The sequence below is a fragment of the Notechis scutatus genome, chromosome 1, assembly GCF_049901735.1.
Source record: "Notechis scutatus isolate UNSWTSFEM ecotype Mainland chromosome 1, rNotScu1.2, whole genome shotgun sequence".
Taxonomy (NCBI): Eukaryota; Metazoa; Chordata; class Lepidosauria; order Squamata; family Elapidae; genus Notechis; species Notechis scutatus.
Window position 1 is genome coordinate 167,712,702 of NC_142009.1, and position 24,478 is coordinate 167,737,179.

The 24,478-nt window shown below is 38.1% G+C and overlaps 1 protein-coding gene across 5 annotated transcripts in view; it reads right to left on the reverse strand.

Moving 5' to 3' along the window:
• PIKFYVE (phosphoinositide kinase, FYVE-type zinc finger containing) overlaps window positions 1–24,478 on the reverse strand; it is a 116,476-nt gene that overhangs the window by 48,690 nt on the left and 43,308 nt on the right. For 4 of the 5 annotated variants that reach the window (XM_087949420.1, XM_026673177.2, XM_087949422.1 and 1 more), the window contains 12 exons: window positions 23,792–23,949; window positions 23,096–23,207; window positions 20,860–21,007; window positions 20,143–20,310; window positions 15,910–15,972; window positions 14,510–14,639; window positions 10,575–10,755; window positions 10,002–10,076; window positions 8,036–8,143; window positions 5,123–5,263; window positions 3,600–3,726; window positions 1,140–2,299 (listed from right to left, as the gene is read on the reverse strand). In XM_087949420.1, the coding sequence (XP_087805546.1) occupies window positions 1,140–2,299; window positions 3,600–3,726; window positions 5,123–5,263; window positions 8,036–8,143; window positions 10,002–10,076; window positions 10,575–10,755; window positions 14,510–14,639; window positions 15,910–15,972; window positions 20,143–20,310; window positions 20,860–21,007; window positions 23,096–23,207; window positions 23,792–23,949 (2,571 nt within the window). The remainder of the gene's footprint in view (window positions 1–1,139; window positions 2,300–3,599; window positions 3,727–5,122; window positions 5,264–8,035; window positions 8,144–10,001; window positions 10,077–10,574; window positions 10,756–14,509; window positions 14,640–15,909; window positions 15,973–20,142; window positions 20,311–20,859; window positions 21,008–23,095; window positions 23,208–23,791; window positions 23,950–24,478) is intronic. The other variant, XM_087949421.1, reaches the window with a different exon arrangement.

Sequence of the window (24,478 nt, forward strand, 5' to 3'; positions counted from 1 at the left end):
AAACATGATAAACTTTTAAGATATCTGAACCACACAATTCCTTTCTTAAATGTATGTGAAATCTTTGCTTCATGTCTCTCTCAATTTCTTTTGCAGCATTCACCCCCTTGCCATGCATGTTACACTTTCTTTTTCAATTTAAACTCTTTCTTTGTCTAATATGAACATAGGGATCCATCATTCAAGGTTTATTTTTAGAAACTGTAAAGGGACCAAAATGCTTTGCTATTTTTCAACTGAGCGAAATTTCAACATCTTTGAAATACAAGCCAGTCTGGATTGGGATAAAAAAGCCACATAAGTTAATTTCACTAGCTCCAGAGAGGTCCTTAGAGTTGTACAGAACGTAGTACCAAAACATACTATCATATACATACTATATTTTTCTCTTGAAATACTTTTCCATTCAGCCAAATGCCTCTTCAGCATCTTTGTTCTGAGGTGCCGTATACTTTTACAAGGAGCAAAAGGCATTCTGAGGAGATGATCATTACAGGTAATCCTTGAGTTACAACCACTTGTTCAGCAGCCATTCAAAATTATGATGACGCTGAACAAAGGGAACTTATGACTAATCCACATAATTGCAGCCATCAATCCACATAAATGCCCCCATGGTCATGTGATTGCTACTTGTGATGTTCTGTGCTGGCTTCCTATATGAGGATGCCTGCAGGGAAGATCACACATCACTCCTGTAGGGCATCTCCCACCACCTTTTTTCCCAAGGAGACTAGAATACAAGATTCCAAGTATCTCATAATTCATAGCAGCCCTGGCCACTCACATCTCCTACAAGCTCATCTGTGCTCCCTAGTGCCTGCCAAGGTGCCCAATAACCTACTTGAGGTACCTGTGTACCCCACCACAAAATTCATAAGCACATCGCTTAGTAATGGAAGTTCTGGCCCCAACTGTCAAAACCTGAGGACTACCTGTACTGTTTCTCAAAGCTTTTGCTACAGTACACTCTAATCCTAACTCTTACCAAACCAAGATTAAAACATTATGAAAAGAGTTGGGCAAGAATAGAATTTAATTTCAAACATTCTTGAAAACAATACTTTTTGAAAGATACTTAGAACAGTTTATTTCTTAGGTTTCCGGAATCCACCAAACTATTTAGAATATTCACTCACTTTTTGAGACCATAGAGATTCACTCTGAATGAACATTTTTTCATCATCTTCACTCCTGACTCCTAATTTCACAGCCGATGCTTCTTTAGATTGAACAAATGGGTCTGTATTTTTCTGCACAATCCTTCCTCCTCTGGCTCGGAAGTCAGCAACCATTCTGGCCAGGTTTGAGCTATTGTTGAGAGGCTCAGCAATTCTGGTGCTAACAAGTTCATGGGAAGGTAGAATCTGGATAGGTTTGGTCTGGATACTTCCGTTCATCCCTTGTAGTCCAGAGAGATCCCTTAACAATTGTTTCTTCCTTCTGATATCCAGTTCTTTGTATTCCTTGTTGAGCAGAGGAGAAAAAAAAACTTGCTCTGAGAAATATTCTCTAGTAGGACATCTCATGCCTCTCTCTGTTAACAGAAATGGCTCATGAAATGAGATAACTGGGGAAATACCGAGAATAACATCCTTCAGTTCTTGCTTAAATGCTAAAGAAAAAGTTTTGAGGCGATCTTCAGAGGAAGTCACTTCCTCTGTGATATACAACCCAGTGTCATCTTGCAAAGGATCTCTAAACTCCCTGGCCTGACTTTTAGGTTCCTGGTAGTCATTAATTACCCCTAGTCTTTCCAGTTGTTCAGTATCTAAGATTCCTAGTTGTTGTTCAGTCAAGTCAAGAGGTAAAAGGGCTTCAGAAATTATTTTTGTTCTGTATAACGAATCCACCAGATAATACCCTTGCTGCTTCTGAGGAGGAGCCTCTTCTAAATCACCACTGATCTGGTCATCCTCTTCTGTCAAAGTCCGTTGTTCAAGAGAGCCTATCTCATCTAGAGACATAGATTCAGTTATAACAGGCAGCTTATCTGAGGTTGCATCAGCCTCTTTTCCTGCTGTGTCAAATTCTCTGTTCAGTAGATCTTGCTGGCCATCTTCTTCTCCGTGTTCTTCCATCAGACTCTGGAAGGAACCATTTTTATTCAACTGAGGAGGCATGGCAAACTCGTCCATAAGGAAAGAGATCTCCAACTGGGAATGATAGGCCACACAGATCATAAAAATAAGGATCTCCTTCACTCGAGCCAATTCATACTCTCCTGCACCACGCAGCTTGACAGTGCAGCCCAGGTGTTGAGGGCAACCTTCAAAAAACATCAGAGTTTTGGTTTGCTCTGAAAGAGAAGAGAATGATGCTTACTACATAATGGTGCTTACTCTCTACATAGGGTGGTGCTTTGGTCAATTTGTATGAGTTAGTTAAAGTTATTAATGATTCAAAATGTATTCAAAACACAGTCAAATCAGAAATGCAACTGATTTCCACTATATCTTTCAATCCATCAAGTTCCAGAGTTCTACTTATAGATTGAACAAATACTTTTAAACTGTGAAAATAACATGAAATATAAATACACACACAAATACACATCAAGTAAAAGAGAATAGAAATCTTTATGTAATGTCACTTGTTCTACCATGAATGTTTTGCAAAATAATGTGTGGTTAACTTCCCATAAAACTGCAAGAATAATACAGCAGAAGATGCAGCTACTGAAAAGGGCCTCCTGGTTTTTAGCATGTTCCATTTAGTTTGCGTATTTCATATGAATTGTATTTTTTTTAACTTCCACAAACTTATGCCTTTGACAAAGTGAGCTTTTGATCCATGAAATATTTTGTCACATTGTATGTTACCCTTTATTATTTTGTTTTAACTGTAGTAGATGAGTAAGCACGTCTTTTTTGAACATTTCTTATTTATAACAGTCTGTGTTCTGAGTTTGTACTAAACAGGCTTTAGTGAGTCAATGTGTATTTACAGTATGTCAAACAAATGTAAGTCATTATGGAGAAGAAAATGAGATACATAAAAATAAAAATCCAGAAGAGTAAATATAATTTCAATAAAACCAGTTAATGAAAATAATGATTAGAAGGCTGAACCAGAAGACCTAATTAATGTCTTACTGCAAACAGGGCTTGGTGAATAGAAGAGAGCAATGCCGTCAACCTTAAGTCTGCTACTTGCAAATAAGAATTTTGTCCTAATTTTAGAAGATGGGTGTAAGAAAAGCACTGCATAAATTCCAATGTTTTATTAATGTTGTCAATCATATAAAAAATATTTTATCTTCATATTAGTCTAGACCCATGATGGCGAACCTATGATTGCCCGGAAGGCGCCACCCACCCAACAGCCGATTGTCGGGTATCTGGCGTGCGTGCGCAGGGGGTGCGTGGGAGACGCACATGCATGCTCAGATGCACAGGGAGTGGGGGATCTCATGCACATGCACAGAGACACACAGCGTGCATGCGGGGATCACACATGCATGCCAGGGAGCGTGGGAGGGAAGCACGCATTGCCTTCTGGGTGCTGGCATTTTCAGCATGGGAGCCCAAAAGGGTTAGCCACCACTGATGTAGACAGACAGACCTAAGAGGATAACAGAACTTCTTGGCTTTACTCACCATTAGGTAACTGGAACACTTGAATATAAAATTTATGGCAGGTCCCAAGGTGCGGTTTGGTTAACAACTGATCCATTGACATCAATACATCTCCCTGGGTCATCCGACTTACTCGATCCAGAACATGCTGCAAAACATGAATAAGATAAAGACTGCTTTTGGCTTCGTGTGTCTTTTCTTCTTCATCAGATTTATATCCCACATTTTCTCCCAAGAACATAAAGTGCCAAGCACCCAAATTTTGATCATGTGACCATGAGGGCATTGCAACAGCCATAACTTTGAGCAGAGGTTATAATTCTCTTCATTCAAGAGTCATATTAATTTTGAACACTTGCTGAATGAAGAGTCATAAGTTGAAGACTACCTGTATTGTTTTCTGATTCCATTTTCAAAAGTCTCCTTCAGTATTTTTATTGGCATAGCCATTTTACAGCCCTGTATAAACATTCTCTGCCTAAGGTCTTTAGGTATTGCTGAACTGCAAAATACTGCTGGGTCCTGACCATGTATTAGACCATTAGCTCTAATTGTCCCAAAGGTGCTTTTTCAAGAGGCAACTGGATTTTCTTGGGTTGTGTGGGTTTTTTGGGGGGCGGAGTGGGGAGACGTTTAGCTTCTCATCCAAACTGAAGAAGTCAGTTGCCTCTTGAAAAAGCACCCTTGAGACAACTATGAGCTGCATGACTGAGAATCTCCATAGACATCAGCTCTAATCATAGAAGTACTCATAAAACTAAAAAAGATTAGAAATGATCCAATTCAAATGAGATATAATGAAGAACCCATTCCAGAAGAATATAAAATGAAGCTTAGAAAGAGATTCAAAGATCCAATGGACAGAAAATATGAAAAATTATGGGAAGGGGTTAAATTATTGTAAAAGAGGAAGTCAGAAACTACATCACAAAAAAGAAAGAAAAGAAAATGAAGAACACACTAGACATCTAGAGAAACTAGAGAACTTAATACAGACCTCCAACTAAAAGTGAAAAAAGCTAGAAGTGTATTTGAATTCAGACTACAGACAAATGGGAAAAAAATGACAAAAACAAGAGATCCATTTACAAAGGTAAATGATATCACAAGAATACAATTTTTGAGGGATGGGGGAGGGGCTATATAAATTTGATATATTAACACATAAAACATTTAGCCTTGTGTCAATGTCAGAAAGAACAAAGCATTAAAAATGGCAGAATGGCAAGACAATAGACCTGTAAAAGGAAAAATATTTTATGGGGTACTTTATGGGGTTTAATGTTTACTTCTTGGTTCAATCCCTTTCTAGAGCCTTTAAACATTTTTATACAAATTCTCTTTTCCGTCCAATAAATGAAAGCATTACAATTCTTTTTATCAAAAATATACAAAAATTTATTTACATATGCATTCACACAAAAATAATGATTTATCTATACATTTCATTATATTTTATCATATTTAAGATGTATGATCTTTTAATAATGCGGAAGCACTTTGAAGTTCACAATCATAATACAATTTAAAATGTTAGTACTTACAGGCTTAACATTAATGACCAAACTAATGCCATGTTCCAGAAGCAAGTCCTGAGCAATACGGGACACTGTTTTTTCAACCAAGACTAAAGTAGGTCTGACATCCACTATTCGCTGAACATAGTTTTTCAAAAACTCCCTTTCCTAAATGATAAAAAAGACTTTGCAGTCATACACCGAGCATTACACAATCAGAAAGGGTAATTAAGAGTATTTCTGGAGTTCTTCAAGATTGAACTTGAAAAACTTGAGAGTTTTTTTCTTTTTTTATGGGATATTCCCAAGGGATGGGAGAGATGAGGAAAGTAAGCACCATCATAATTTACGTATCATCTAAATTGTGCATACAACAGTTTATATAATTGGATCATAAATTTTAAAAAATCAGATACATTTCTAAAATTTCAGTTCACTCATTAAAAACATTGTATATTCAAAATGCTAGGACGCATTCTTTTTAAGATTGAAAAGAAATGCTTCAAAAATTGTTTCATTTTTGGTTCACAATTAAATTATTGAAAATATATTTACAGATTCTCACACATGTAATCTCAAAATCATGATAAATATTCTTCACTTTTTTTTCCTATCCTTTTTGGAACTGGCCGAATAATATAAAATATCTACCCTTATATAAATAGGTTTACAAAGACTAGCTTTACGTAGACTTTAAAATCAAATGTGTGTGTACGCAAGTGCGCACATAGTTGACATGTTAATTGTTAGAACTCTTGTCCCATTCAAACTTAAGAAACCCCATAATGTGTTCCTGAGTTAACATGTATAAAATTGTTCGGAGAATACTTCACAGAGCTCTTGAATACTACTAAAGGTAAAGGTTTCCCTGTCCAGTCGTGTCCGACTCTAGAACACAGTACTCATCTCCATTTCTTGTCCAAAGAAACCAGCATTGTCCAAGGATATTTTCTATGGTCATGTGGCCACCATGGCTATACACCAAAGGCACATGGAACACTGTTATTTTCCCACCAAAGTGGTACCTTATTAATCTATTCCGTTTGCATGCTTTAAAACTGCTAGGTAGGCAGGAGCTGGAATACTATGTTCTTGAACTCTAGAAGAGTTAAAATCAGTATCATTTACTGAACATTTTCTAAGCACATGTGAAACATAAAGTGCACAGCATTGGCTTTTCATATCAAATCTGTTATGAAGAAAGATGGTGGCAGAAGTGTTTATTTCCTGTAAATTTTTCCTGTAAAATTCTCAAATATAATGAGCTACAAAAATATTACTGTGTATTTATAATTGTATAATAAACATTATTATTATTGCACATAGCCAAAAAGTTTCTAAAAGAGCCTAAGAACAGCTACCATGTTTCTCCAACAATACGGCCTCCACCAATAGGAAGCCCCACCATGTTTTATTGGCATAAAATCAAATTAAGCCCCTCCCCCCAAATTAAGCCCCATATTAAACATGCGAAATGGGGGGGAGAGCGGGGGGGGGGGGCTTGCCGTTAGTAAGTACTTTTGTTGCATGCCCGGATATGGTGCTGCCTGCGTTGGTGGGGCACTTCATATCGGGAGACCTTCCACCATTGCTTCTCCCTTCTCCCTTGCTGCCCCTTCTCCCTTGCTGCCGCGGCGTTTGGCGCAACCACGTGCGGCCAGTCAGGGCTCCTCCCTGCAACCGGAGCCCTGAGGAGACAACAGCTCAAGGCGCTCCGTCTTCCCTTTGCTTCGAAGGTAAGCGAAGCCATTTTACAAAGCCTCCCCTGCCCGAGAGGGCAGCATTAGCCGCGATGGGGAGGCTAATTTCCGGGGCCTCTTCCGTTCCTCCCGACCTCTCTACGCTGCGCGCCTCGACGCGCCACTCCCTTCAGCCCAGCGAGCTCTTCCACCTCAAAGAAAGGCCAGGCGGGCGGCTGCGGAGCAGCAGCAGCGGTCTGAGCCGCTCGCAGCAGAAACAGCCACCACCAGCCCGGCGGGGAGAACGAGCGAGGTTGGCGCCCGCCAGCCCGGCGAGATTTGGGAACGAGGGCAGGAGGAGGCACGCACACACCCGGGCTCACTTTCCCAGCTTTGCCCAGCCCTTACGGCTCTGGCGCGCCCTGGCGGGCAGTGAGCGCCTCCCGCCGGGACCCTCCGCTCATCCTGCCAGGGCCGCGCCAGAGCCGTAAGGGCTGGGCAAAGCTGGGAAAGTGAGCCGCGGGTGTGTGCGTGCCTCCTCCTGCCCCTCGTTCCCAAATCTCGCCTGGGCTGGCGGGCGCTAACCTCGCTCGTTCTCCCGCGCGGGCTACGGGTGGTGGCTGTTTCCGCTGCGAGCGGCTCAGACCCGCTGCTGCTGCTCCGCAGCCGCCCGCCTGGCCTTTCTTTGAGGTGGAAGAGCTCGCTGGGCTGAAGGGAGTGGCGCGTCAGAGGCGCGCAGCGTAGGGAGGTCGGGAGGAACGGAAGAGGCCCCGGGAAATTAGCCTCCCCACGTGGTGGCTGCCCTCTCGGGCAGGGAGGCTTTGTAAAATAATTCGCTTTACCTTCGAAAGCAAAGGGAAGACGGGAGCGCCTGAAGCCAAGTGTCTCCTCAGGGCTCCGGTTGCAGGGAGGAGCCTGACTGGCCGCACGTGGCTGCGCCAAACGCCGCGGCAGCAAGGGAGAAGGGAAAGCAACGGTGGCCCGAACCCAAGGTCTCCCGAATATCCAAGCTGTCACCACCCGCCCACCCACCCGAGGATGCAAGGGGGAGAATTAAGTCACCCCGAAAAGACGTCCTAGCCGTTTTTTCGGGGGTCAAAAAAAAATAAGGCCCGGCCTTATTATGTGAGAAACACGGTAGTCGAGCACAAAGAAAATGTTACTAAAACCAACCTCAAAAATCCATAAACAAACTGATTGATTAGGTTTTGATTTAATGTTAACTTGAATAATAGGACAAGCAAAATAAAACTATTCTCACCTGGAGGACGATGGGATCTATGCACGTAAATTTTGTTTCTTCTCGGTAAAGATATTCAATGGAACACTTCAGCAGAAGGATTTTGGGGTTTTTAATATAGGAATTCATCTGGAATTAGATAAAAATATCAAATGCATTCCTCTGCAAGGTTGTATTGCAATGTTAGTAAAACAAGTCTGTAGCGCATTGTCACATAGGTAAAGTTTGAAACTTCCGAAATAGAAAAATGTGGGATAGACAGCATCACCATCAGATGGATTCATAACTGGCTGATCAACCACACTCAATATATAGTCTTTAATGGAACTGTATCTACATAAAAGGAAGCATGCAGTGGGGTACTCCAAGGCTCTCTCTTAGGCCCAGTACTCTTCAACATTTTCATAAACAATTTAGATGAAGGAATATAAGGTGAATTTATCAAATTTGCAGGCACCAAGCTGGGAGGAATAGCCAATGCTTTAGAAAATAGATTCGAAGTCCAGAAGGATCTTGAGAGACTTGAACAGTGGGCCGTATTTAACAAAATGAAATTCAGTGGTGAGGAAAATAAGGCAAGAAAAGCCAAATGCCCAGGTATAGAATAGGTGGTACCTGGCTCAATAGCAGTAACTGTGAGATGGATCTAGGTATCTTAGTTGACCATCACTTAAGTATGAGCCAGCAGTGTGCTGCAGGTGACCATAAAGCCAATGCAGTTCTAAGGTGCATCTACAGAAAAATAGTATCAAGGTCACGTGAAGTGTTAGTACCGCTAAACGAACTGTTGAGACTCTAGAAAAAGTGCACTGAAGAGCAACAAAGATGATAATGGGACTGGAGGCTAAAACATACAATGAATGATTGCAGGAATAAATCTAATCTAATGAAGAGATGGACTAGATCTGACATTATAGCAGTTTTCCAATATTTGAGAGACAGTACAGAGAAGTGAGGGTCAACCTATTCTTCAAAGCACCTAAGGGCAAGACAAAACAACAGATGGGAACTCATCAAGGAGAGATCCAATCTACAACTAAGGCGAAATTTCCTGACGGTGAGAACAATTAATCAGTGGAATGGCTTCCCTCAGGAAATTCTAGGTGTTCCATCACTGGAGGTTTTTAGGAAGAGTTTGAACAGCCATTTGTCCGGAATAATACAGGGTCTCCTGTTTAAGGAGAAGGTTGAATTAGAAGAACTCCAAGGTCCCTTCCTATTCTGTTATTCTGCTTTTCTTACAAATGTTGGCTCCCCTTCATCATAGATAAGTTCTTCCTACAGAGATTCTGCAAGCACATCATAATCCACTGAAAGTAAATTTCTCTACCAAAAAAGTAATTGATCTCCATCAGTCTAAAAAAGTTTGTAAAATTTAAGTCCAGCGCTCAGTCACATCCACAAAGTCACAGTTTATACAACAATATTGAATCTTCCCAAAAGGAGCCATCCTATCAAAATCACTCTGAGAGAGTAGCATAAAATCTTCCAGGTAGTCACAAAGAAGCCCGGAACAAAATCCAGATATCTGCAGCAATCTATCTTACTGTGATTAGAGTTCATGACTTCAGCAACAAGAAAGCACAGGATGCTCACAACTCATTAAAAGGAAAACCGATGCTTATCAAAAATACATCAAAAAGCATATGTGAGATTCTTCAGACACATGGATAAATGTTCTATAGAAAAAATGGGTGTCATATATGGCAGAAATCAAATGCTGCATTCCACTATCCCAACTGCCAAACAGAGATGATGGTCGCATTATTTAGAGATGCCTTTGCTGCTTCAGGCTCTAGGTGACATTTCATCATATCCAAAAATTCAAGGAAAAAGGGCGGACACAAATACTTTTTTTACAGAACTGTGTCGAAGTGTAATAACAAGAACAAAAGATGCTGTGTTGTTAAGAATTGCATAGAACATTCATAATGTCACAGTTCTATTCCCCCCCCCCCCATATTATATAAAAATGTTTCTCCCATACCTTTTTATGTGCTATGTTCTTGGTGCATACAAAGCCATTCACCACTACCGAGTCAAATTTTTTTCCACCTGGAATCTGCAAAATTATAATAAAACATTATGTTATGTTTGTATTTTCTAATTTCAACTTTAAATTAGGAAACAAACTAATTCTCCTATCCATACTGACTGGTGAAAATGGGAGTTGTGGATGACAGCTTTCTTAGGAATGAAGCAGTAGTCAACACAATTATATCGATAGTTGGGAGAAGAGAGAAAGAATACAATAAAGTTAAATACATAAAATGGCACATTAAAAATTATGCCAGAATAAAGTACAGATTTAAGGAAGGATGAATGTGATCAAATTCTCAAATAGAGTTAATTAACTAGCCAGACTGATGCTTTACTCTGTCCTGTTTTACATGACTAGACAGTGAAAAACAGAAGGTAGGCAAATCCCTGGTATAGGAGTATAGTTGGATTAATATGTCACAAATAGGTCAGCACAAATAATATTAAAAAGGGACATCTTTTCAAAGCAGGTCCCCCTTCCTTTCTTCTTTCTCAGTTCTAAACACACACAGAAACTCACTTTTTTGATATGGACAAACTGGCGAATGTCCATGTCATCATCTCTGTTCTTGACATCAGGTCGAACGGTCTGAACCACCTGGCAGACCACTGGCACAATTATATCACGCCAGGAGAGGGACAATGCTTCATTGTAGAGCAACTGTTCAAGCAGAGCCATCATGTGGTTATAATTAGCAGAGCTGCAGATAAACATGATAAAGGTTCAAGAGAGAGGAGAGCTACAGTCATTATAGATATTGGGGCAGATTCTGTGCAAATATATGTACTTTTTGTTCAGTGGTGAACTTCAGATGTCAATTGCAAATGCTCAAAATTTGCAGTAGAAAAAAATTATAAGTATGTAGCTTCAGGATAAATACTTCCAAATGTGAAAACAAGTGCTCAAAAGTCTATGTAAAATATGTGACTTTGTTAGATATTAACATCTGATATATAGGCCATTTATCTGAAAAAAGTCTTTAAAGGAATTATAAGTTCTTGGTGAGACATTTATTGTAGGTAAGTAACAAATAGGTTTATTTCCATAGAAACAAACCATACCTCTTTCAGTAGCCAAGCAGTGATAAACACAAGTACTCTGCCTTGCACTGATGTCAAAGTTCAGATGGTATGTTTAATACAGATAGTCCTCAAAATATGATTGTAATGAAGCATCTCATTAACAATGCCAACATCCTACATTCCCCAATGAATTGCTAAGTGAAAGTGCAGGCCGTTATGCAGAACATGGAGTACTTCAGGGCTCGGGGAGGCCCTTGGAGGCCTAGTATAGGGCCAGGCCCACCTGCAATGGTCCTCCCAAGACCTCCCACATTCCACGTGTACTCTGCTTCCTGCCCCTTGGGTCTCTACAGGCCTTTTCCCACTCTTACTGGGTCCTCCAAGTTTTAGGCCTGATTTCCATCCCATCAGGCCATACACACTTCTTGTCCCTTTTGAAGAGCTCTGAAGGCTTCCAGAGTGCTGGAATAGATTGTTTTATCGCAAGGCTGCATGGCACAATTCCAGAAGCAGACATTATTTTGTCCCACTCACAAAATGGAGAAAAAAGGGCTCCATTTTGTTGCCTTAATAAGATCTGTACAGGACTGCAGATGCTTTTGAATACTGCATTTTGCTTTAATGTGATTTGCACAGTACTGCAGAAACTTTTTGCAGCAATAACATTTGTAATAAAAATAAATTACCCATTACAATAAGAAAGTTACAATCCAAGAAAAAATCTCTTTGGCGAACAAACAAAACTGGCTACATAGCTAATTTTCAAAACTGCTACAAAACTTTATGCCGCCAGATAAAGGCACAATGTACCAATCACCATTAAAAACAGGAGGAAGAGCTGTTAAACTTGAACTCTTCCCGAGCCTTCTATAATTTCGTAAATGCCAAACTTAAAAGACTTGAAATCTATCCCACCCCTAAAAGAGCCTCACAGGGAAGATTGTATCGATGAAGCTGTTAAGGCCAACCTCCTTAATACATTCTTCAGTTCAATCTTTGTCGAAAGCAATGGCTGTTGCCCCCATTTCCTAGTCGTACCACAACAAATTGTAACGATTTACTACATATTGACTTTACAGCAGATAACGTTGAAAAGGCACTATGTAACCTAAAGCCATCTTTATCTATTGGCCCTGATGGATTACGTGCCTACTTCTTGAAAAAGCTTGCCACTGCCCTAGATGAATCTCAATGCACAATCTATGGAAGTATCTTTCACAACCGGCTCCTTGCCTGACTTACGGTCACTAGCCACGGTCATACCTATCTTTAAAAAGGGAGACCCCAGTCTCGTAGAAATTTATGGACCAATCTCAATGTGTAAGGTCATGGAAACAATTATAAACCAATTGATCACCCTCCACTTAGAAACAAACAACCTGCTTTCTAAAAAATAGTTTGGTTTGAGAAAAAAATTGCCCTGTAACCTGCAACTCCTACACCTGCAGAAACATTTGGACCACACATCTTTACCAGGGTAAAGCAACAGACACAATTTACATAGACTTCTTTGATTCAATGGTGCATGACAAACTACTGTTGAAACTAAGCTCTTATGGCATCTCTGGATCCCTACGCAAGTGGATTGCCATGTTCCTGTCAAATAGGCAACAAATGGTCAAAATAGGGAAGGCCCTATCAAATCCGGCACCAGTTAACAGCGGTGTCCCCCAAGGCAGCATTTTAGGTCCCACACTCTTTCTGCTTTACATCAACAACCTATGCGACAATATTAAAAGCAGCTGCATCCTTTTCGCTGATGACGTAAAATTATTTAACACCACTGACAATGCTGCTGCCCTAGAAAGCGACCTTGACTATGTGTCAGAATGGTTGCACAATTGGCAACTCCAAATCTCAACTAATAAATGCTCTGTCCTACACATTGGCAATAAAAATCAGAACACCAAATACAAGTTGGGCGGAAACCATCTCACAGGCAACCCTCACTCTGTCAAGGACCTAGGAGTACTCATCTCAAATGATCTAAGCCCCACAGTTCACTGTAACAGCATTGCCAAAAAGGCATTAAGAGTTGTTAAGTTGCAAAGCTTCTTCTCCAGTAACAGTGAATTGTTAACAACAGCATACAAAACCGTTGCCAGACCAATTCTTGAAAACAGCTCGTCCATCTGGAACCTACACTGTATATCGGACATTATCACAATTGAGCGGGTTGAGAGGTATTTCTTGAGAAGAGTACTCCACTCCTCTACCCACAATAGAATTCCCTATGCTTTGAAATTTTGGGCTTGGACAATCTGGAACTACGCTGCCTGCAATCCGATCTAAGCATAGTATACAATGTCTTGCCTGTCAATGATTTCTTCAGCTTCAACCACAACAATACATGGGCAAACAATCGATACAAATTCAAGGTAAACTGCTTTAAACTCAATTACAGAAAATATGACTTCAGCTACAGAGTGGTCAACTCCTGGAATGCTCTACCTGACTCTGTTGTTACAGCCTCAAACTCTCACAGCTTTAATAGTCAAATTGTCTACCATGGACCTCACCCCATTCCTAAGAGGACTGTAAACGGGGCGTGCATTAGCGCACCAGCGTGCCTGCCATTCCTGTCTTACTGTCCCTATTTACATGTATTTACTTCCTTTGATCATGTTTATGTTCATACCTACAATTGTTATCCTGTATGTTTGGCAAATAAATAAAATAAAATAAAATGGATTGCTTTATCGCCAGTCACAGGGCACAATTCCAAGAAGCAACAGCGATTCAGAGATGACGATGCAGAATCACGTGGCCCGTCCTCCTTCCCCAACATGAAGTCAGGAAATCTTCAAAAGGTAAATGCAATGGTGATGGACATATGGGGAGCAGGCCCAAGTGTGGCATCCTGGCAGAGTGGGGGGATAGTGGGGGCACTGCAGTGCACCTATAGTCAGTGATAAGAGTGAATGACTGCAGCAGCACCGTAGCCATCACGACTTTGAAATGGGGTTCTATGTAGGTTTTGGTGGTCTGTCGTAAATTTGAAAGCCATTAAATGACCAGTCCTATCCTAAAGACTATCTATACTATTTTGGGGATAGTACTGAAAGTTGAGTCAGGGGAGAAAGTTAAGTAAAGTCTGTATATTTTCTCATTCTTAGCAAAACAATCCATATCTTTATTTACCACTTTTCTCTTTCTGCAAGATCGTAAAGAGAAACATTTTTAGTCTGATATAGAAAAGTTTCTATGAACTTGCTTTTTTTTAATATAGGAAACAAATTTTAGAAAATGTATTTAGTATTAAACTCTTTTCAACCCTTCCACACTACAGAAATTAAGAACAGATTTTCTGTTTTCTACTTCTCACACAATATATAATAAATTTCTGTAATTTCTGTGCCACTAGGGGGCTGTAGTCACTATGCTCAAAAGTTAAAATATTCTCCAGGTTTCACTCTTCTTCACTCAACTTACAGCAACCTCTCCATGGCTTGTTTTTCCCCATTCTCCTCCCTCAGCAGATCCAGATTGCTGTGATGCCAGCCCAGGGGTGTGAAGAAAAGCTCTTTGGATTTTTCTTCAACTCTTCGGTTAAAAAGTGACTCTAAAAAACAAACAAAAATAGAGATGGAATTGCATATTTGCATATTAATTTGTGCACCAAATACTGATCACCAGTTCATCTTGTATAGTTTTGCAAAGTTGGGGAGTAGGCATTATTGGAAAAATTGCTGTATTCTGGAGTCAGACAAAGATTAAAGAAGTCTTCTCCCACAAGCCCTAAATATGGGGGAAAACTGCACTTAATGTATCACTTCTCCTCATGAAAAGTTACTATGACCTATTTGATATTATCATAGGTGCTTGGTTCCATCTTTATTATATTTTATTATTTTATATTTTTTACTATATTTTATTATATTTTGTGATAACTCCAATCTTTTTTAAAGTCATGAGGCATTGATCATGAGCTATTGCAAAATCAATTCTATAAATGTGAAATCAAAATCAGTTTTCAGAAATGTGAAAAATAAACCTTAAAATGAACTTTTAAAAGCATCTGAATTTTAACAAGAAAAAATTAAACTAATATAATTATTTCAGACTGAAAAGATAGGAGTTACTCTGGATCTACAATCTTAGATTTATAGATAGAAGTTCAATTTTCATTTATGCAATCTATCAACACAATGGAAAGACAGAAGAATATTATGAGGTCAATATTTAATTATTTATTAAAATTAGAGCGAATGAACTCTTGTATAGGTTTTGTGTGCTTTTCTCTCTTTCTGTTTTACATACAAGAAAGTAAACTAAAAGAATAAATCCCAAAACTATTTCAATATATATTAGGTTTGTTTTTAAAAAGTTTCTTTTTAAAACTTAAAAAACCTATTATGATTGTAAAGACCCGGAGCAGACCAGTATTTTCTGCTTTTAAGATTTGTCTGCTATTTTCATTATTCTGTAGATTAAATATAGTAAATTTAATTCATATGGGAAAATTTCTTATAAGCTAAGATAGTGCTTTATATTTGTTCAAATAGCACATGATGAAACCTAGCAAGCTATAAAGTTTATTGAATTGTTCAACAGAATAAACATAATTAATGTGTTAAAACATTAGTTAAAGCTGAACTTTATAGCTTTAAGCTTAAAACAAAACTAGTTAGATTCAAAGACAAATGCCAAAAACGGAAGCCAGAAGGAAAGGCAGGGTTTTTTTAAGTACTGAAAGACTTCCACAGATAAGACTGTCTTTACTCCAATTGTATGCATTCACAACACTTGGAAGGAGAATAATTAGACATTCACCAATGTTGTAAGATCCCATTTTCTGTGGTGTGGGGGCATCCCTTTCACATTCAACTTACCTTTGATGAAAGCATCACTTATTGAGATCATTTGTTGTCCTCCATTGTCAGCAATCATATACTCTGAATGAAGATAGAAAATAGAGAAATGGAAGGAGAAAAGACAGGTTATGCTTGTATGCTATTATATGACGTATACACCCATTCATTCTAGGAGGTTAATAAGAAACGTGAGTGATGTATTTAGCCACTGAAGGCCTGTCCTGAGAGAACTTGTCTCATTCTTTTCTCCTTCATTGTGTCAGCATAAATACTAAATTATCGCCCAATAGAATCTGTACGTTATGAAAAAGATACTGAATAAAAATCTTTTCCAGTGAGGCTTAATTAACTTCTTACATGGCAAGTATTTAAACAACACAAGGAGTTGTCTTATCTTTTTTAAGTGGATTCTTGGTTGCCATATCTAGGACAAGAGATGTGTTAAACATTCCTCATATCCATTCCCTACTTCCCCTGACAACTCAGCTACTCAACTTTGTCCTCAGTTAATGGCTGGGGGCAAAAATACACACAAAAACACACACAAAAACCCAGCCATCTTTGGACTTGACATTCTACAAAAGGAGAATTTATTCCACGAGAGAACTGAGAAATTTGTATTCTTGCCTTGTCACGCACAGGCTCTTTCTCATAGGGCAAATACTGCCAGAAGCATGATTAAAAGAAATAATGCCTCTCCTACACAAGTTGCTACGCCGGTATCTCAAACAACAGGAAAGACAGCTTTAAGGGAGAGCTCATTGCCCACTTCAATTACGTCAGACTTCCATTTAGTTCTTCTTTCTTTGTTCACCATTTCAAAGATCTGAATGGGACTGATGTTATTTTTGCATACCATATATGCATACATCTAGTATAAAATAGGATATACTGCTACAAAAGGACAGCTTAAATCCTATTTTAAGTCCTCATTTTGTTCTACATATTTGTGATCCTCTGCTCCTTCTCTGGAATGGGATTTTGCTGAACCCCAAGTACACTTTACACTTAAGAGAGTTTATGAGGCAGTATATACTGTACATTGCTAGTGAGCCATAGCAAATGGTCCCTAACACCATTATTAAGATTCTAGAAGTAAAGGCAGTATCAACACAATTCAAACACAATTCCCAATTATCCTGAATACTCAGGGTGAAGTTTGACATACAGCATATGCAAACTACATTTTGAAAACTTTTAGTGAGGAAGTGTTGATTTGCCAAGCCACCTAGTACTAGATGTATGGTCCAAAACATAATTTCTGACACAATGAACTGATTGCCAAAGAATTTAAAATATAATCATGCCTATTTGTAGTTATTTTAGCTTTTGAACCATGATATATAAACCCAGGTAACTATGGAATATTCTACAAAGTATAGTTTTAAAAGCAATATTTTAGTTAGAGATCTGAACTTGTCAATCTATCATAATTCCAAATTACTTACATAAATATTCTGCCAAAAATCTTCTCTTAAGAGAACAAGTCTTTACATCATGTTGTTTTCAGGAGAGGTAGGCAATCTTTTTAGTTATAAATACATGTGCTGAGTTCTGTCATAGATGCTCTCAAACATAACTGCTATAGTAGCTTGCCTAGTCACAAAATGGCATGGCCGATTGCAAAATAGCTATTAGTGCATGGGATTGATACCACTGCTTTTATCCTCCCAAGATATTCTCTGCCATACCACTTAGTTTTGCTTTATTTCTGGAAGCCTGGGCTTATTTCCAAATATTCATTTGATTTACTGATCAAATATCACAACTTTCTGCCCAGCAACTAACAGTGTGGGGGAGGAAGAGCCTTATATTAGTTTCAAAGAAATTTATTTGCTAAGGAAGCAGCTACAAATGGCTGGATATTTAAGAGATGCCATGCTGTAACAGCTCATCATTCTACACAGCAAGGATCATTCAACTGCTTGCATATTCTTATCATTGCTATATATTGCATAGACTTACTCTGAAATACAAAGTGAAGGTTATTTCTATTTCTTATACGTTCTTCCTATTTTTCCCCTTAAATTTGTACACCCCACATCAGGAATCATTCCTTGCTTCAAAAAAAGTAATTGCTGGATCAAAGTATCTTCCAAAATAGCACTCTTCCAAAATATTTATAGTTCTTACTAAAATAGAAAGTGGTAATCAAATAGTGGCTAAATCTTCATATATGCCTTCCACAATTTGTTGGATATGTTCGCTGCCTTGAGATGTTTATAAAAATAATAAAGGTGAGATATAAACAAAATAAATAAAACGATAAATACTTGGAGTCACAGTTAATGTCCCAATCTGCATAAAAGTCAAGGGCTTTGACAAAGTGCCAGGCAGAGATTGGGTGGGTTTCATAAATGACTGAGTTACATTTTTGTAATATTTCCCACTGAGTTGCCAAGATTTTTCTGCTTAGAAGCAAAATTCCTTTCCCTTCCAATGAAAACCAAGAAATATTTTCAAAAACATTTGGTATATTAGTATCATGCAATAATATTAGAAAAATGAAAATCATTCACGGGGAACCGATATTATTAGTATTAATTTTAGTGAACAGTGTTATTCCATGCATGAAGCAGCAGAATCAAATATTGAATCACAATATCTAAGGTTATTTGTTAGCTTTTGTCATTAGCATGGGCACAGGAAAATTTACCTTTTTATTTTATTTTCTTTAGGAGAACAGAATCCTCTGATGATTTTTGTGAAGCAAAGTTGTTAAAAGAAAAGATTAGACAAAAAGCTCATCCTTATCTCGATTTTTTAAAATCATTTTGTAAATCTCCCAGAGTCCCTCTAGCAGTGAGGTGGGCAGCATATAAATTTAACAGAATAATAGAGTTGGAAGGGATCTTGAGGGTCTTCTAGTCCAATCCCCTGCATAAGCAGAAGATCCACTACTTGTGAAGGCAAGCTGTTCCACTGGTTAACTGTTGTCACTGTTAGGAAATTTCTTAGTTCTAGGTTGCTTCTCTCCTTGATTAATTTCCATCCATTGCTTCTTGTCCTGCCTTCAGGTGCATGGAGAATAGGTTGGCAGCATCTTCTTGGAACACTGCTATCATGTTGCCTCTACTCTTTTCACTAGACTAGACATACATAATTCCTGCCACTGTTCTTCATGTGTTTTAGCCTCCAGTCCCGTAATGATTTTTGTTGCTCTTTTCTGCACTCTTTCCAGAACCTCTACATCTTTTTTATAATATGATAACCAAAACTGGATGCAGTATTCTAAGTATGGTCTTACTAAGGCTTCATAAAGCAATATTAATACTTCATGTGACCTTGTTAATGCAACCTAGAATTGTGTTGCCTTTTTTGGCTGCTGCCACACTGCTGGGTCATATTTAAGTGATTGTCCATAAGGAGTCCAAGACCCCTCTTATAATTACTGCTGTTGAGCGGGTTTTACCTAATTTGTACCTGTACATTTGATTTTTCTTGCCTAAGTATAATACCTTATTTTTCTCTACATTGAATTTCATTTTGTTAGACAGGGCCCAGTGTTCAAGTTTGTTGAGATCCATCTGGATCTTGACCTATCTTCTGAATAAATTTAATAAATAATGTATTCATTTAACATTTAAATAAATGTTAAGTATTTATTTAATACATAAATAAATTTAATAAATAAATATTAATATTAAGAACTTAAAGGGGAGATCCTTCATTGCCTTCATTCTGATAAGTAAAAGAAAATCAGAGTTTAAAATGCTTTATGCTTGCAACATGCAAGAGGCCTGGATTAAGCTACTCAATAGCTGGAAAATATATATGACAATGTCTTCTCTGTTCTTTTAAGAAAGTAAAGATCAAATACCCAAAAGCATTTTGTCTGAGACAGAAAAAAGAAAAGGAAATTCAGGTTCCTGCACTGGTCTGAACAAACTCTAAAATACTCCATTTAACACTATAATTTTATGAGACTAAATCTAAATTTAGTGTTTTCTATCTCAATACTCTACCCAAAATAGGACTGTCATAGCTATATCTAGGATGATCTGTGTTTATATCTGCTGTCTTCACAGTAGATGTTCATCAAAACTCTTACGCTCCAAGGAGAAAAAGCGTCTGTCAGAGGAGTTATGCAGGAACTCACTGATAGCATAGGCAACACTTGTTGTTTGTGAAAATGAAAAACAGGAGTTTCCTAACTGTGAAAAGATTACAGGGTTATTTGGGGCATATCTGAACTGAGGCATCAGCCTTGCTTTCTCTTATGGGCGACTCCAAGTGGCAGCTACCTCCTACCTTTCTGATCAGCAGGATGAGGGGGCACATGTGGGTATTTGGAGTGCTTCTTGATATGGAAGTTCACGTTGTCCAGCTCCACATTCAGGCTGATGGAAGCAGCTGAGTCGCTGTCCATGGCAGACTGGAAGCTGCTGACTGAGGTACGCTTGCTAGGGCTGGCAGAATCTTTTGGATTTCAGTGAGGAGAAGAAAAATACAGGGAGGAGAGGGTGGGTGCAAACAACAGGTTTCAGGAGGATATCAAGGAGAGGAGAGACATTATCTTAATTACACAAAATTGACTGCTGGAGAAGGCAAAAAAAAAAAGACAGTACTTTCATCCACTTGTATTTCATGGCTTTTCTAAAATTCTGATGGTCTTTAAGAACCATTTACTTTATGTGACCATTGTGCTACAGAGATATACTGCAAACACCTTATACATATTTAAAGCCTGAAAACAAAACTAAAACAGTCTAGCTGACTGTACAGAAAATGCTGCATTTGTTTAAGCAATCTTCTCAGTCTGGTATCCTCCAGATCAATTGGATTACAAATCCCATTTTTCATAATGGGAGTTGTAATACTAAGAATTAGACACAGGAGTTGGAGGCAACTGGCATAAAAGGATTAGGGGGGGAAAGCATTTGCTTCTACAGTAGAGCAGGCAGAAAGCAGTGGCAATGGGACTAGCAGCTAAAATGGAATCCTCAAAAGACAGACGCAGAGACTCACTAGTCAGGTTGTCATCTCCTTCCTCTGCAATTTGCTCTGTGTCACTGTCATCAAATTTGATGTCTTTGAACCATGATGGCTCAGAATGACCCTCCACGGAGTTGACAGAATCGCTGTCTGGAGAAGGAGTTTCAGAAAATTCTGTGCTCTAGAAAATTAATGGGGGAAGAAATACTAGAACATGAATTATACAGAATGGAGATACGAGATTAACACAAGATCAATAGGACATTTGCAGAAGAAATAAAAAAATGAGCAAAACGAGTAAGAGTATCTTTTCAAATATATTTTAAGTAACATTTTTCTGACAAAATCAGAACTCACAAATAAAACAATGAGAAGCAAAAAAAGTAAATGAATAGTTGTTTTTCTCTATATGCAAATAAAGTTAGGAACCAATGTTGAGTAACAGCCTTCTGATCCACAAAACAGGAAGTTTATTTTTGGCACAGGGAATCATAATTTGTCAAACTTTTGTTCTTTTCAGAACTCTCTTGCTCTTAAAAGTTCTTCCCTGCTATTCTAAATGGGGAGAAAATCTTTTGCCATGCTAATAAATCTCACCAGAAATTCAAATGATGACAAATCCATGCAAATTCTATCCCTGAAAATGAGAATGTTACCAACCACCCAATGGAGAGCCCAAAGAATTTGTGTTTTTGAAATACATGCTTTCAGACACATCCATATGTGGTGTTAACATACATTAGAGTTCCTAGTTTTTTCCACTTCATTCCATTACATGTTTGTTTAATTTACTGTCCTCTCTCACAGGCATAAAGATATTTAATGAAAGTCAGTAACTCACTCCCCTACTCAGTCACATATTATTCTTTAGAAAATATAGCTCTACTAATTATTGGTCACCATCATAATATTACAGAAAAGTTATTATATTTATTTGCAACACAATTCAGATAACAGCTTTGGAAATACTGGGATCAAGCCAAGGTAATTTTGCTGAAACTCAATTTTTGCTTCAAGTTTAGTACACTAACCTTTGCGACAGAGGACAGATACATACGCATTAATTGAGTAATTTTCTAGCTAATCAAACAAAAATGACATTAATCTGTTGCATTTAAAAGGTCAATTTTAACCTCATCACAGATGAATTCTACAAATGCAAGTCTGAAGCAAACATTATTGTAGACAGAAGAGAAAGAATTTCTAGGAACAAATATTAAGCAATATTTATGATAAGGAATAATCCTGGTATAAACTGGAAATGTGAGTTTATCCTTATTTTTCTCCAAATGTGCAGGCAGTTAAAAAAAAGCTTTATATTTTCCCCCTACTACTGAAGTTATTTTATTTTATTGATTTCAAAAGACAGACAAGAAATAGATTATAATACATAGAGTTTCAAATTACCTCTTTACAACTGTAGGCGGTCATTAAATACAGGCTGGCAAAAATGTTCATTGAGCAAATAAATCTATCATCAGCCTGCCTCCTGTATATGACAAAGAAGTCTAAACTAGATCAAAGGAAAGAGCTGCATTGATAAATTAAAACTAATTATAGACCACAAAGGAATAGCTGGCACACCAATGAGCAGCAGCAATAGAGCTGGTGGCATTGATGAGGCCTGGAGGTGTTAGAGGTGCTTGGTAGCAAATCTTTCAAAGTGGTGGCAGATCCCTTTTAGTGGCAGCAATGTTAGGTGGGTGTAGAGTTAATTTAGTCTCCAAAAAAAGTTGGCAAGCCATACAAGGCTGCTTTGCAGACTGGCTGATCTAAACGGTTACATGTTTGATATCTACAGCATATTTAAAGCTTTCAGAGTTTTTTTTTTTAAAGTCTTGATTTATTTTTTAAAAATATCTCTCCGTTGATTTTTCTTCTGAAATTCATGGAAAGTGCCTTTTTTTCAATGAAGATTCCATCAATTTTTAACTTTATTTCTTGACTTTAGGTAAATAAGTTCACTTGCACATACGTTTATTTTATATGCCACACATCTCACTTTGAAAAGTTGCTCTGGGCAGAAATTATCCTCATTTTTCTTATTTAATTATCAGAAATTAAATTGCTTTCACACGCTTTTTCAAAAGAACCAATGGACACACTTTCTGAATAGTTGTTAAATGAAATGCAAAGGTCATTATGAAACTACAAAAGTTGCTATTCTGAAATTTCTGGCTCAAAAGATTCCAAAGCCACAAGACAACGATACAGTTTTTTTCCAAGCTACCCAACCCACACCTAACTTTTTCACAAAAGAAATCCATACCTGTAATGGTCTGTAGAGTGCATACTCATCTCTAAAGATTTGATCGTGGTGACTGACGCAATCCAGCCAACGCCCATCTACTAAAGCCTGTCCTATTGCAATTGCTTGAGCTCTGGAAATAAGACCATTTTAAACCCCATGTTAATGAATAAATGAGTTTTCAGCTTACTGTAGAGATGTGTTCTGACTACAGTGCTCAGAAGTAAATAATTCATATAGAAGATATAAGATTAAGATGGTTATAAAAGTGAGCTTCAGAACAGGACAGCCAACCCAACAACCAGTTTGGTGAATTAATTAAGGTGCTGGACTAGTAAGCTGTCTGAATCATCATCACACAATCCTCAGTTCCTGACAGATGTTATTTGGACTATTTGAGATTAATAAATACAAAGGATTTTCTGACTCATTAACAATATACTACTAGAAGGTAATTAATGGATCAAAACTTAATTATTCTTATCTAAAAGTTGATCCCCAAAAGAATTTACTACAGCAGGCATAGATCGAGAAAAAAATAAAAATAAAAAATAAGTAGTATGGGGAAGGGTAGGTTTGACTGGATACAAAATACTGGAGTTTAATTATGAATAATTTTACATTTGCAGAACCCCTGAATTGGAATAAGCCCAATTATTTTTATCTTACTAGCCTACATCAACAAACACTGAACATACTTATGAAAGACCCCAGTACCTAGTAGTGATGTGGCCATTTCTTATAAGCCAATTGACCAGTTCCTTCCCAACAATGCAGTTGGGGTGGGTACGCAGCCAGTAACGATGATCTTGAAACTCCATCCCACTGTTGTGATGGCATATTTTCTTCCACAAATCCTTTAACTGAACTGAGTCCTAGAAGACAAAATAATGACATTTCGAGATAGCACACATTTAGAGGGCTTAAGTGTTCTGTCTTGAGGAGTGCTGTTTACGCTGTTCCAAGTGATTTACAAAATTCCTTGTCTTGCCCCTCCCCTTTCCTGGATATACTGTTAAGACGGACAGTTTGTTCAAGGGACAAATGCACATTTTATTTAATTCAGAATTTTAATCATTATTCTTCTGACTGAGAATGTTTAAAAATGGATTGTTGGCTTTCTGACACTCCAGAGAGCTTGTGATGCAAAGTCTCTTGATTCTTTTTTTTTTAAAGACAAATAACCAAAGAACTTTTTTGAAGATTTTGTGATTTTTAGAATTAGACTGGACAATGTGACTGGTATGGGTGCTGGCATTATAGAGTGCCTATGTACTTCCACAACACACACAAGCATTGCCGTCAAATCTTTTGCCCTGCTTTATTTTTAACATTTAAAATGTATGGAAAAGCAGTTCCTTCTCTTCTACCTACTCCATCCACTTCCTTGCTTTCACGCTTGCA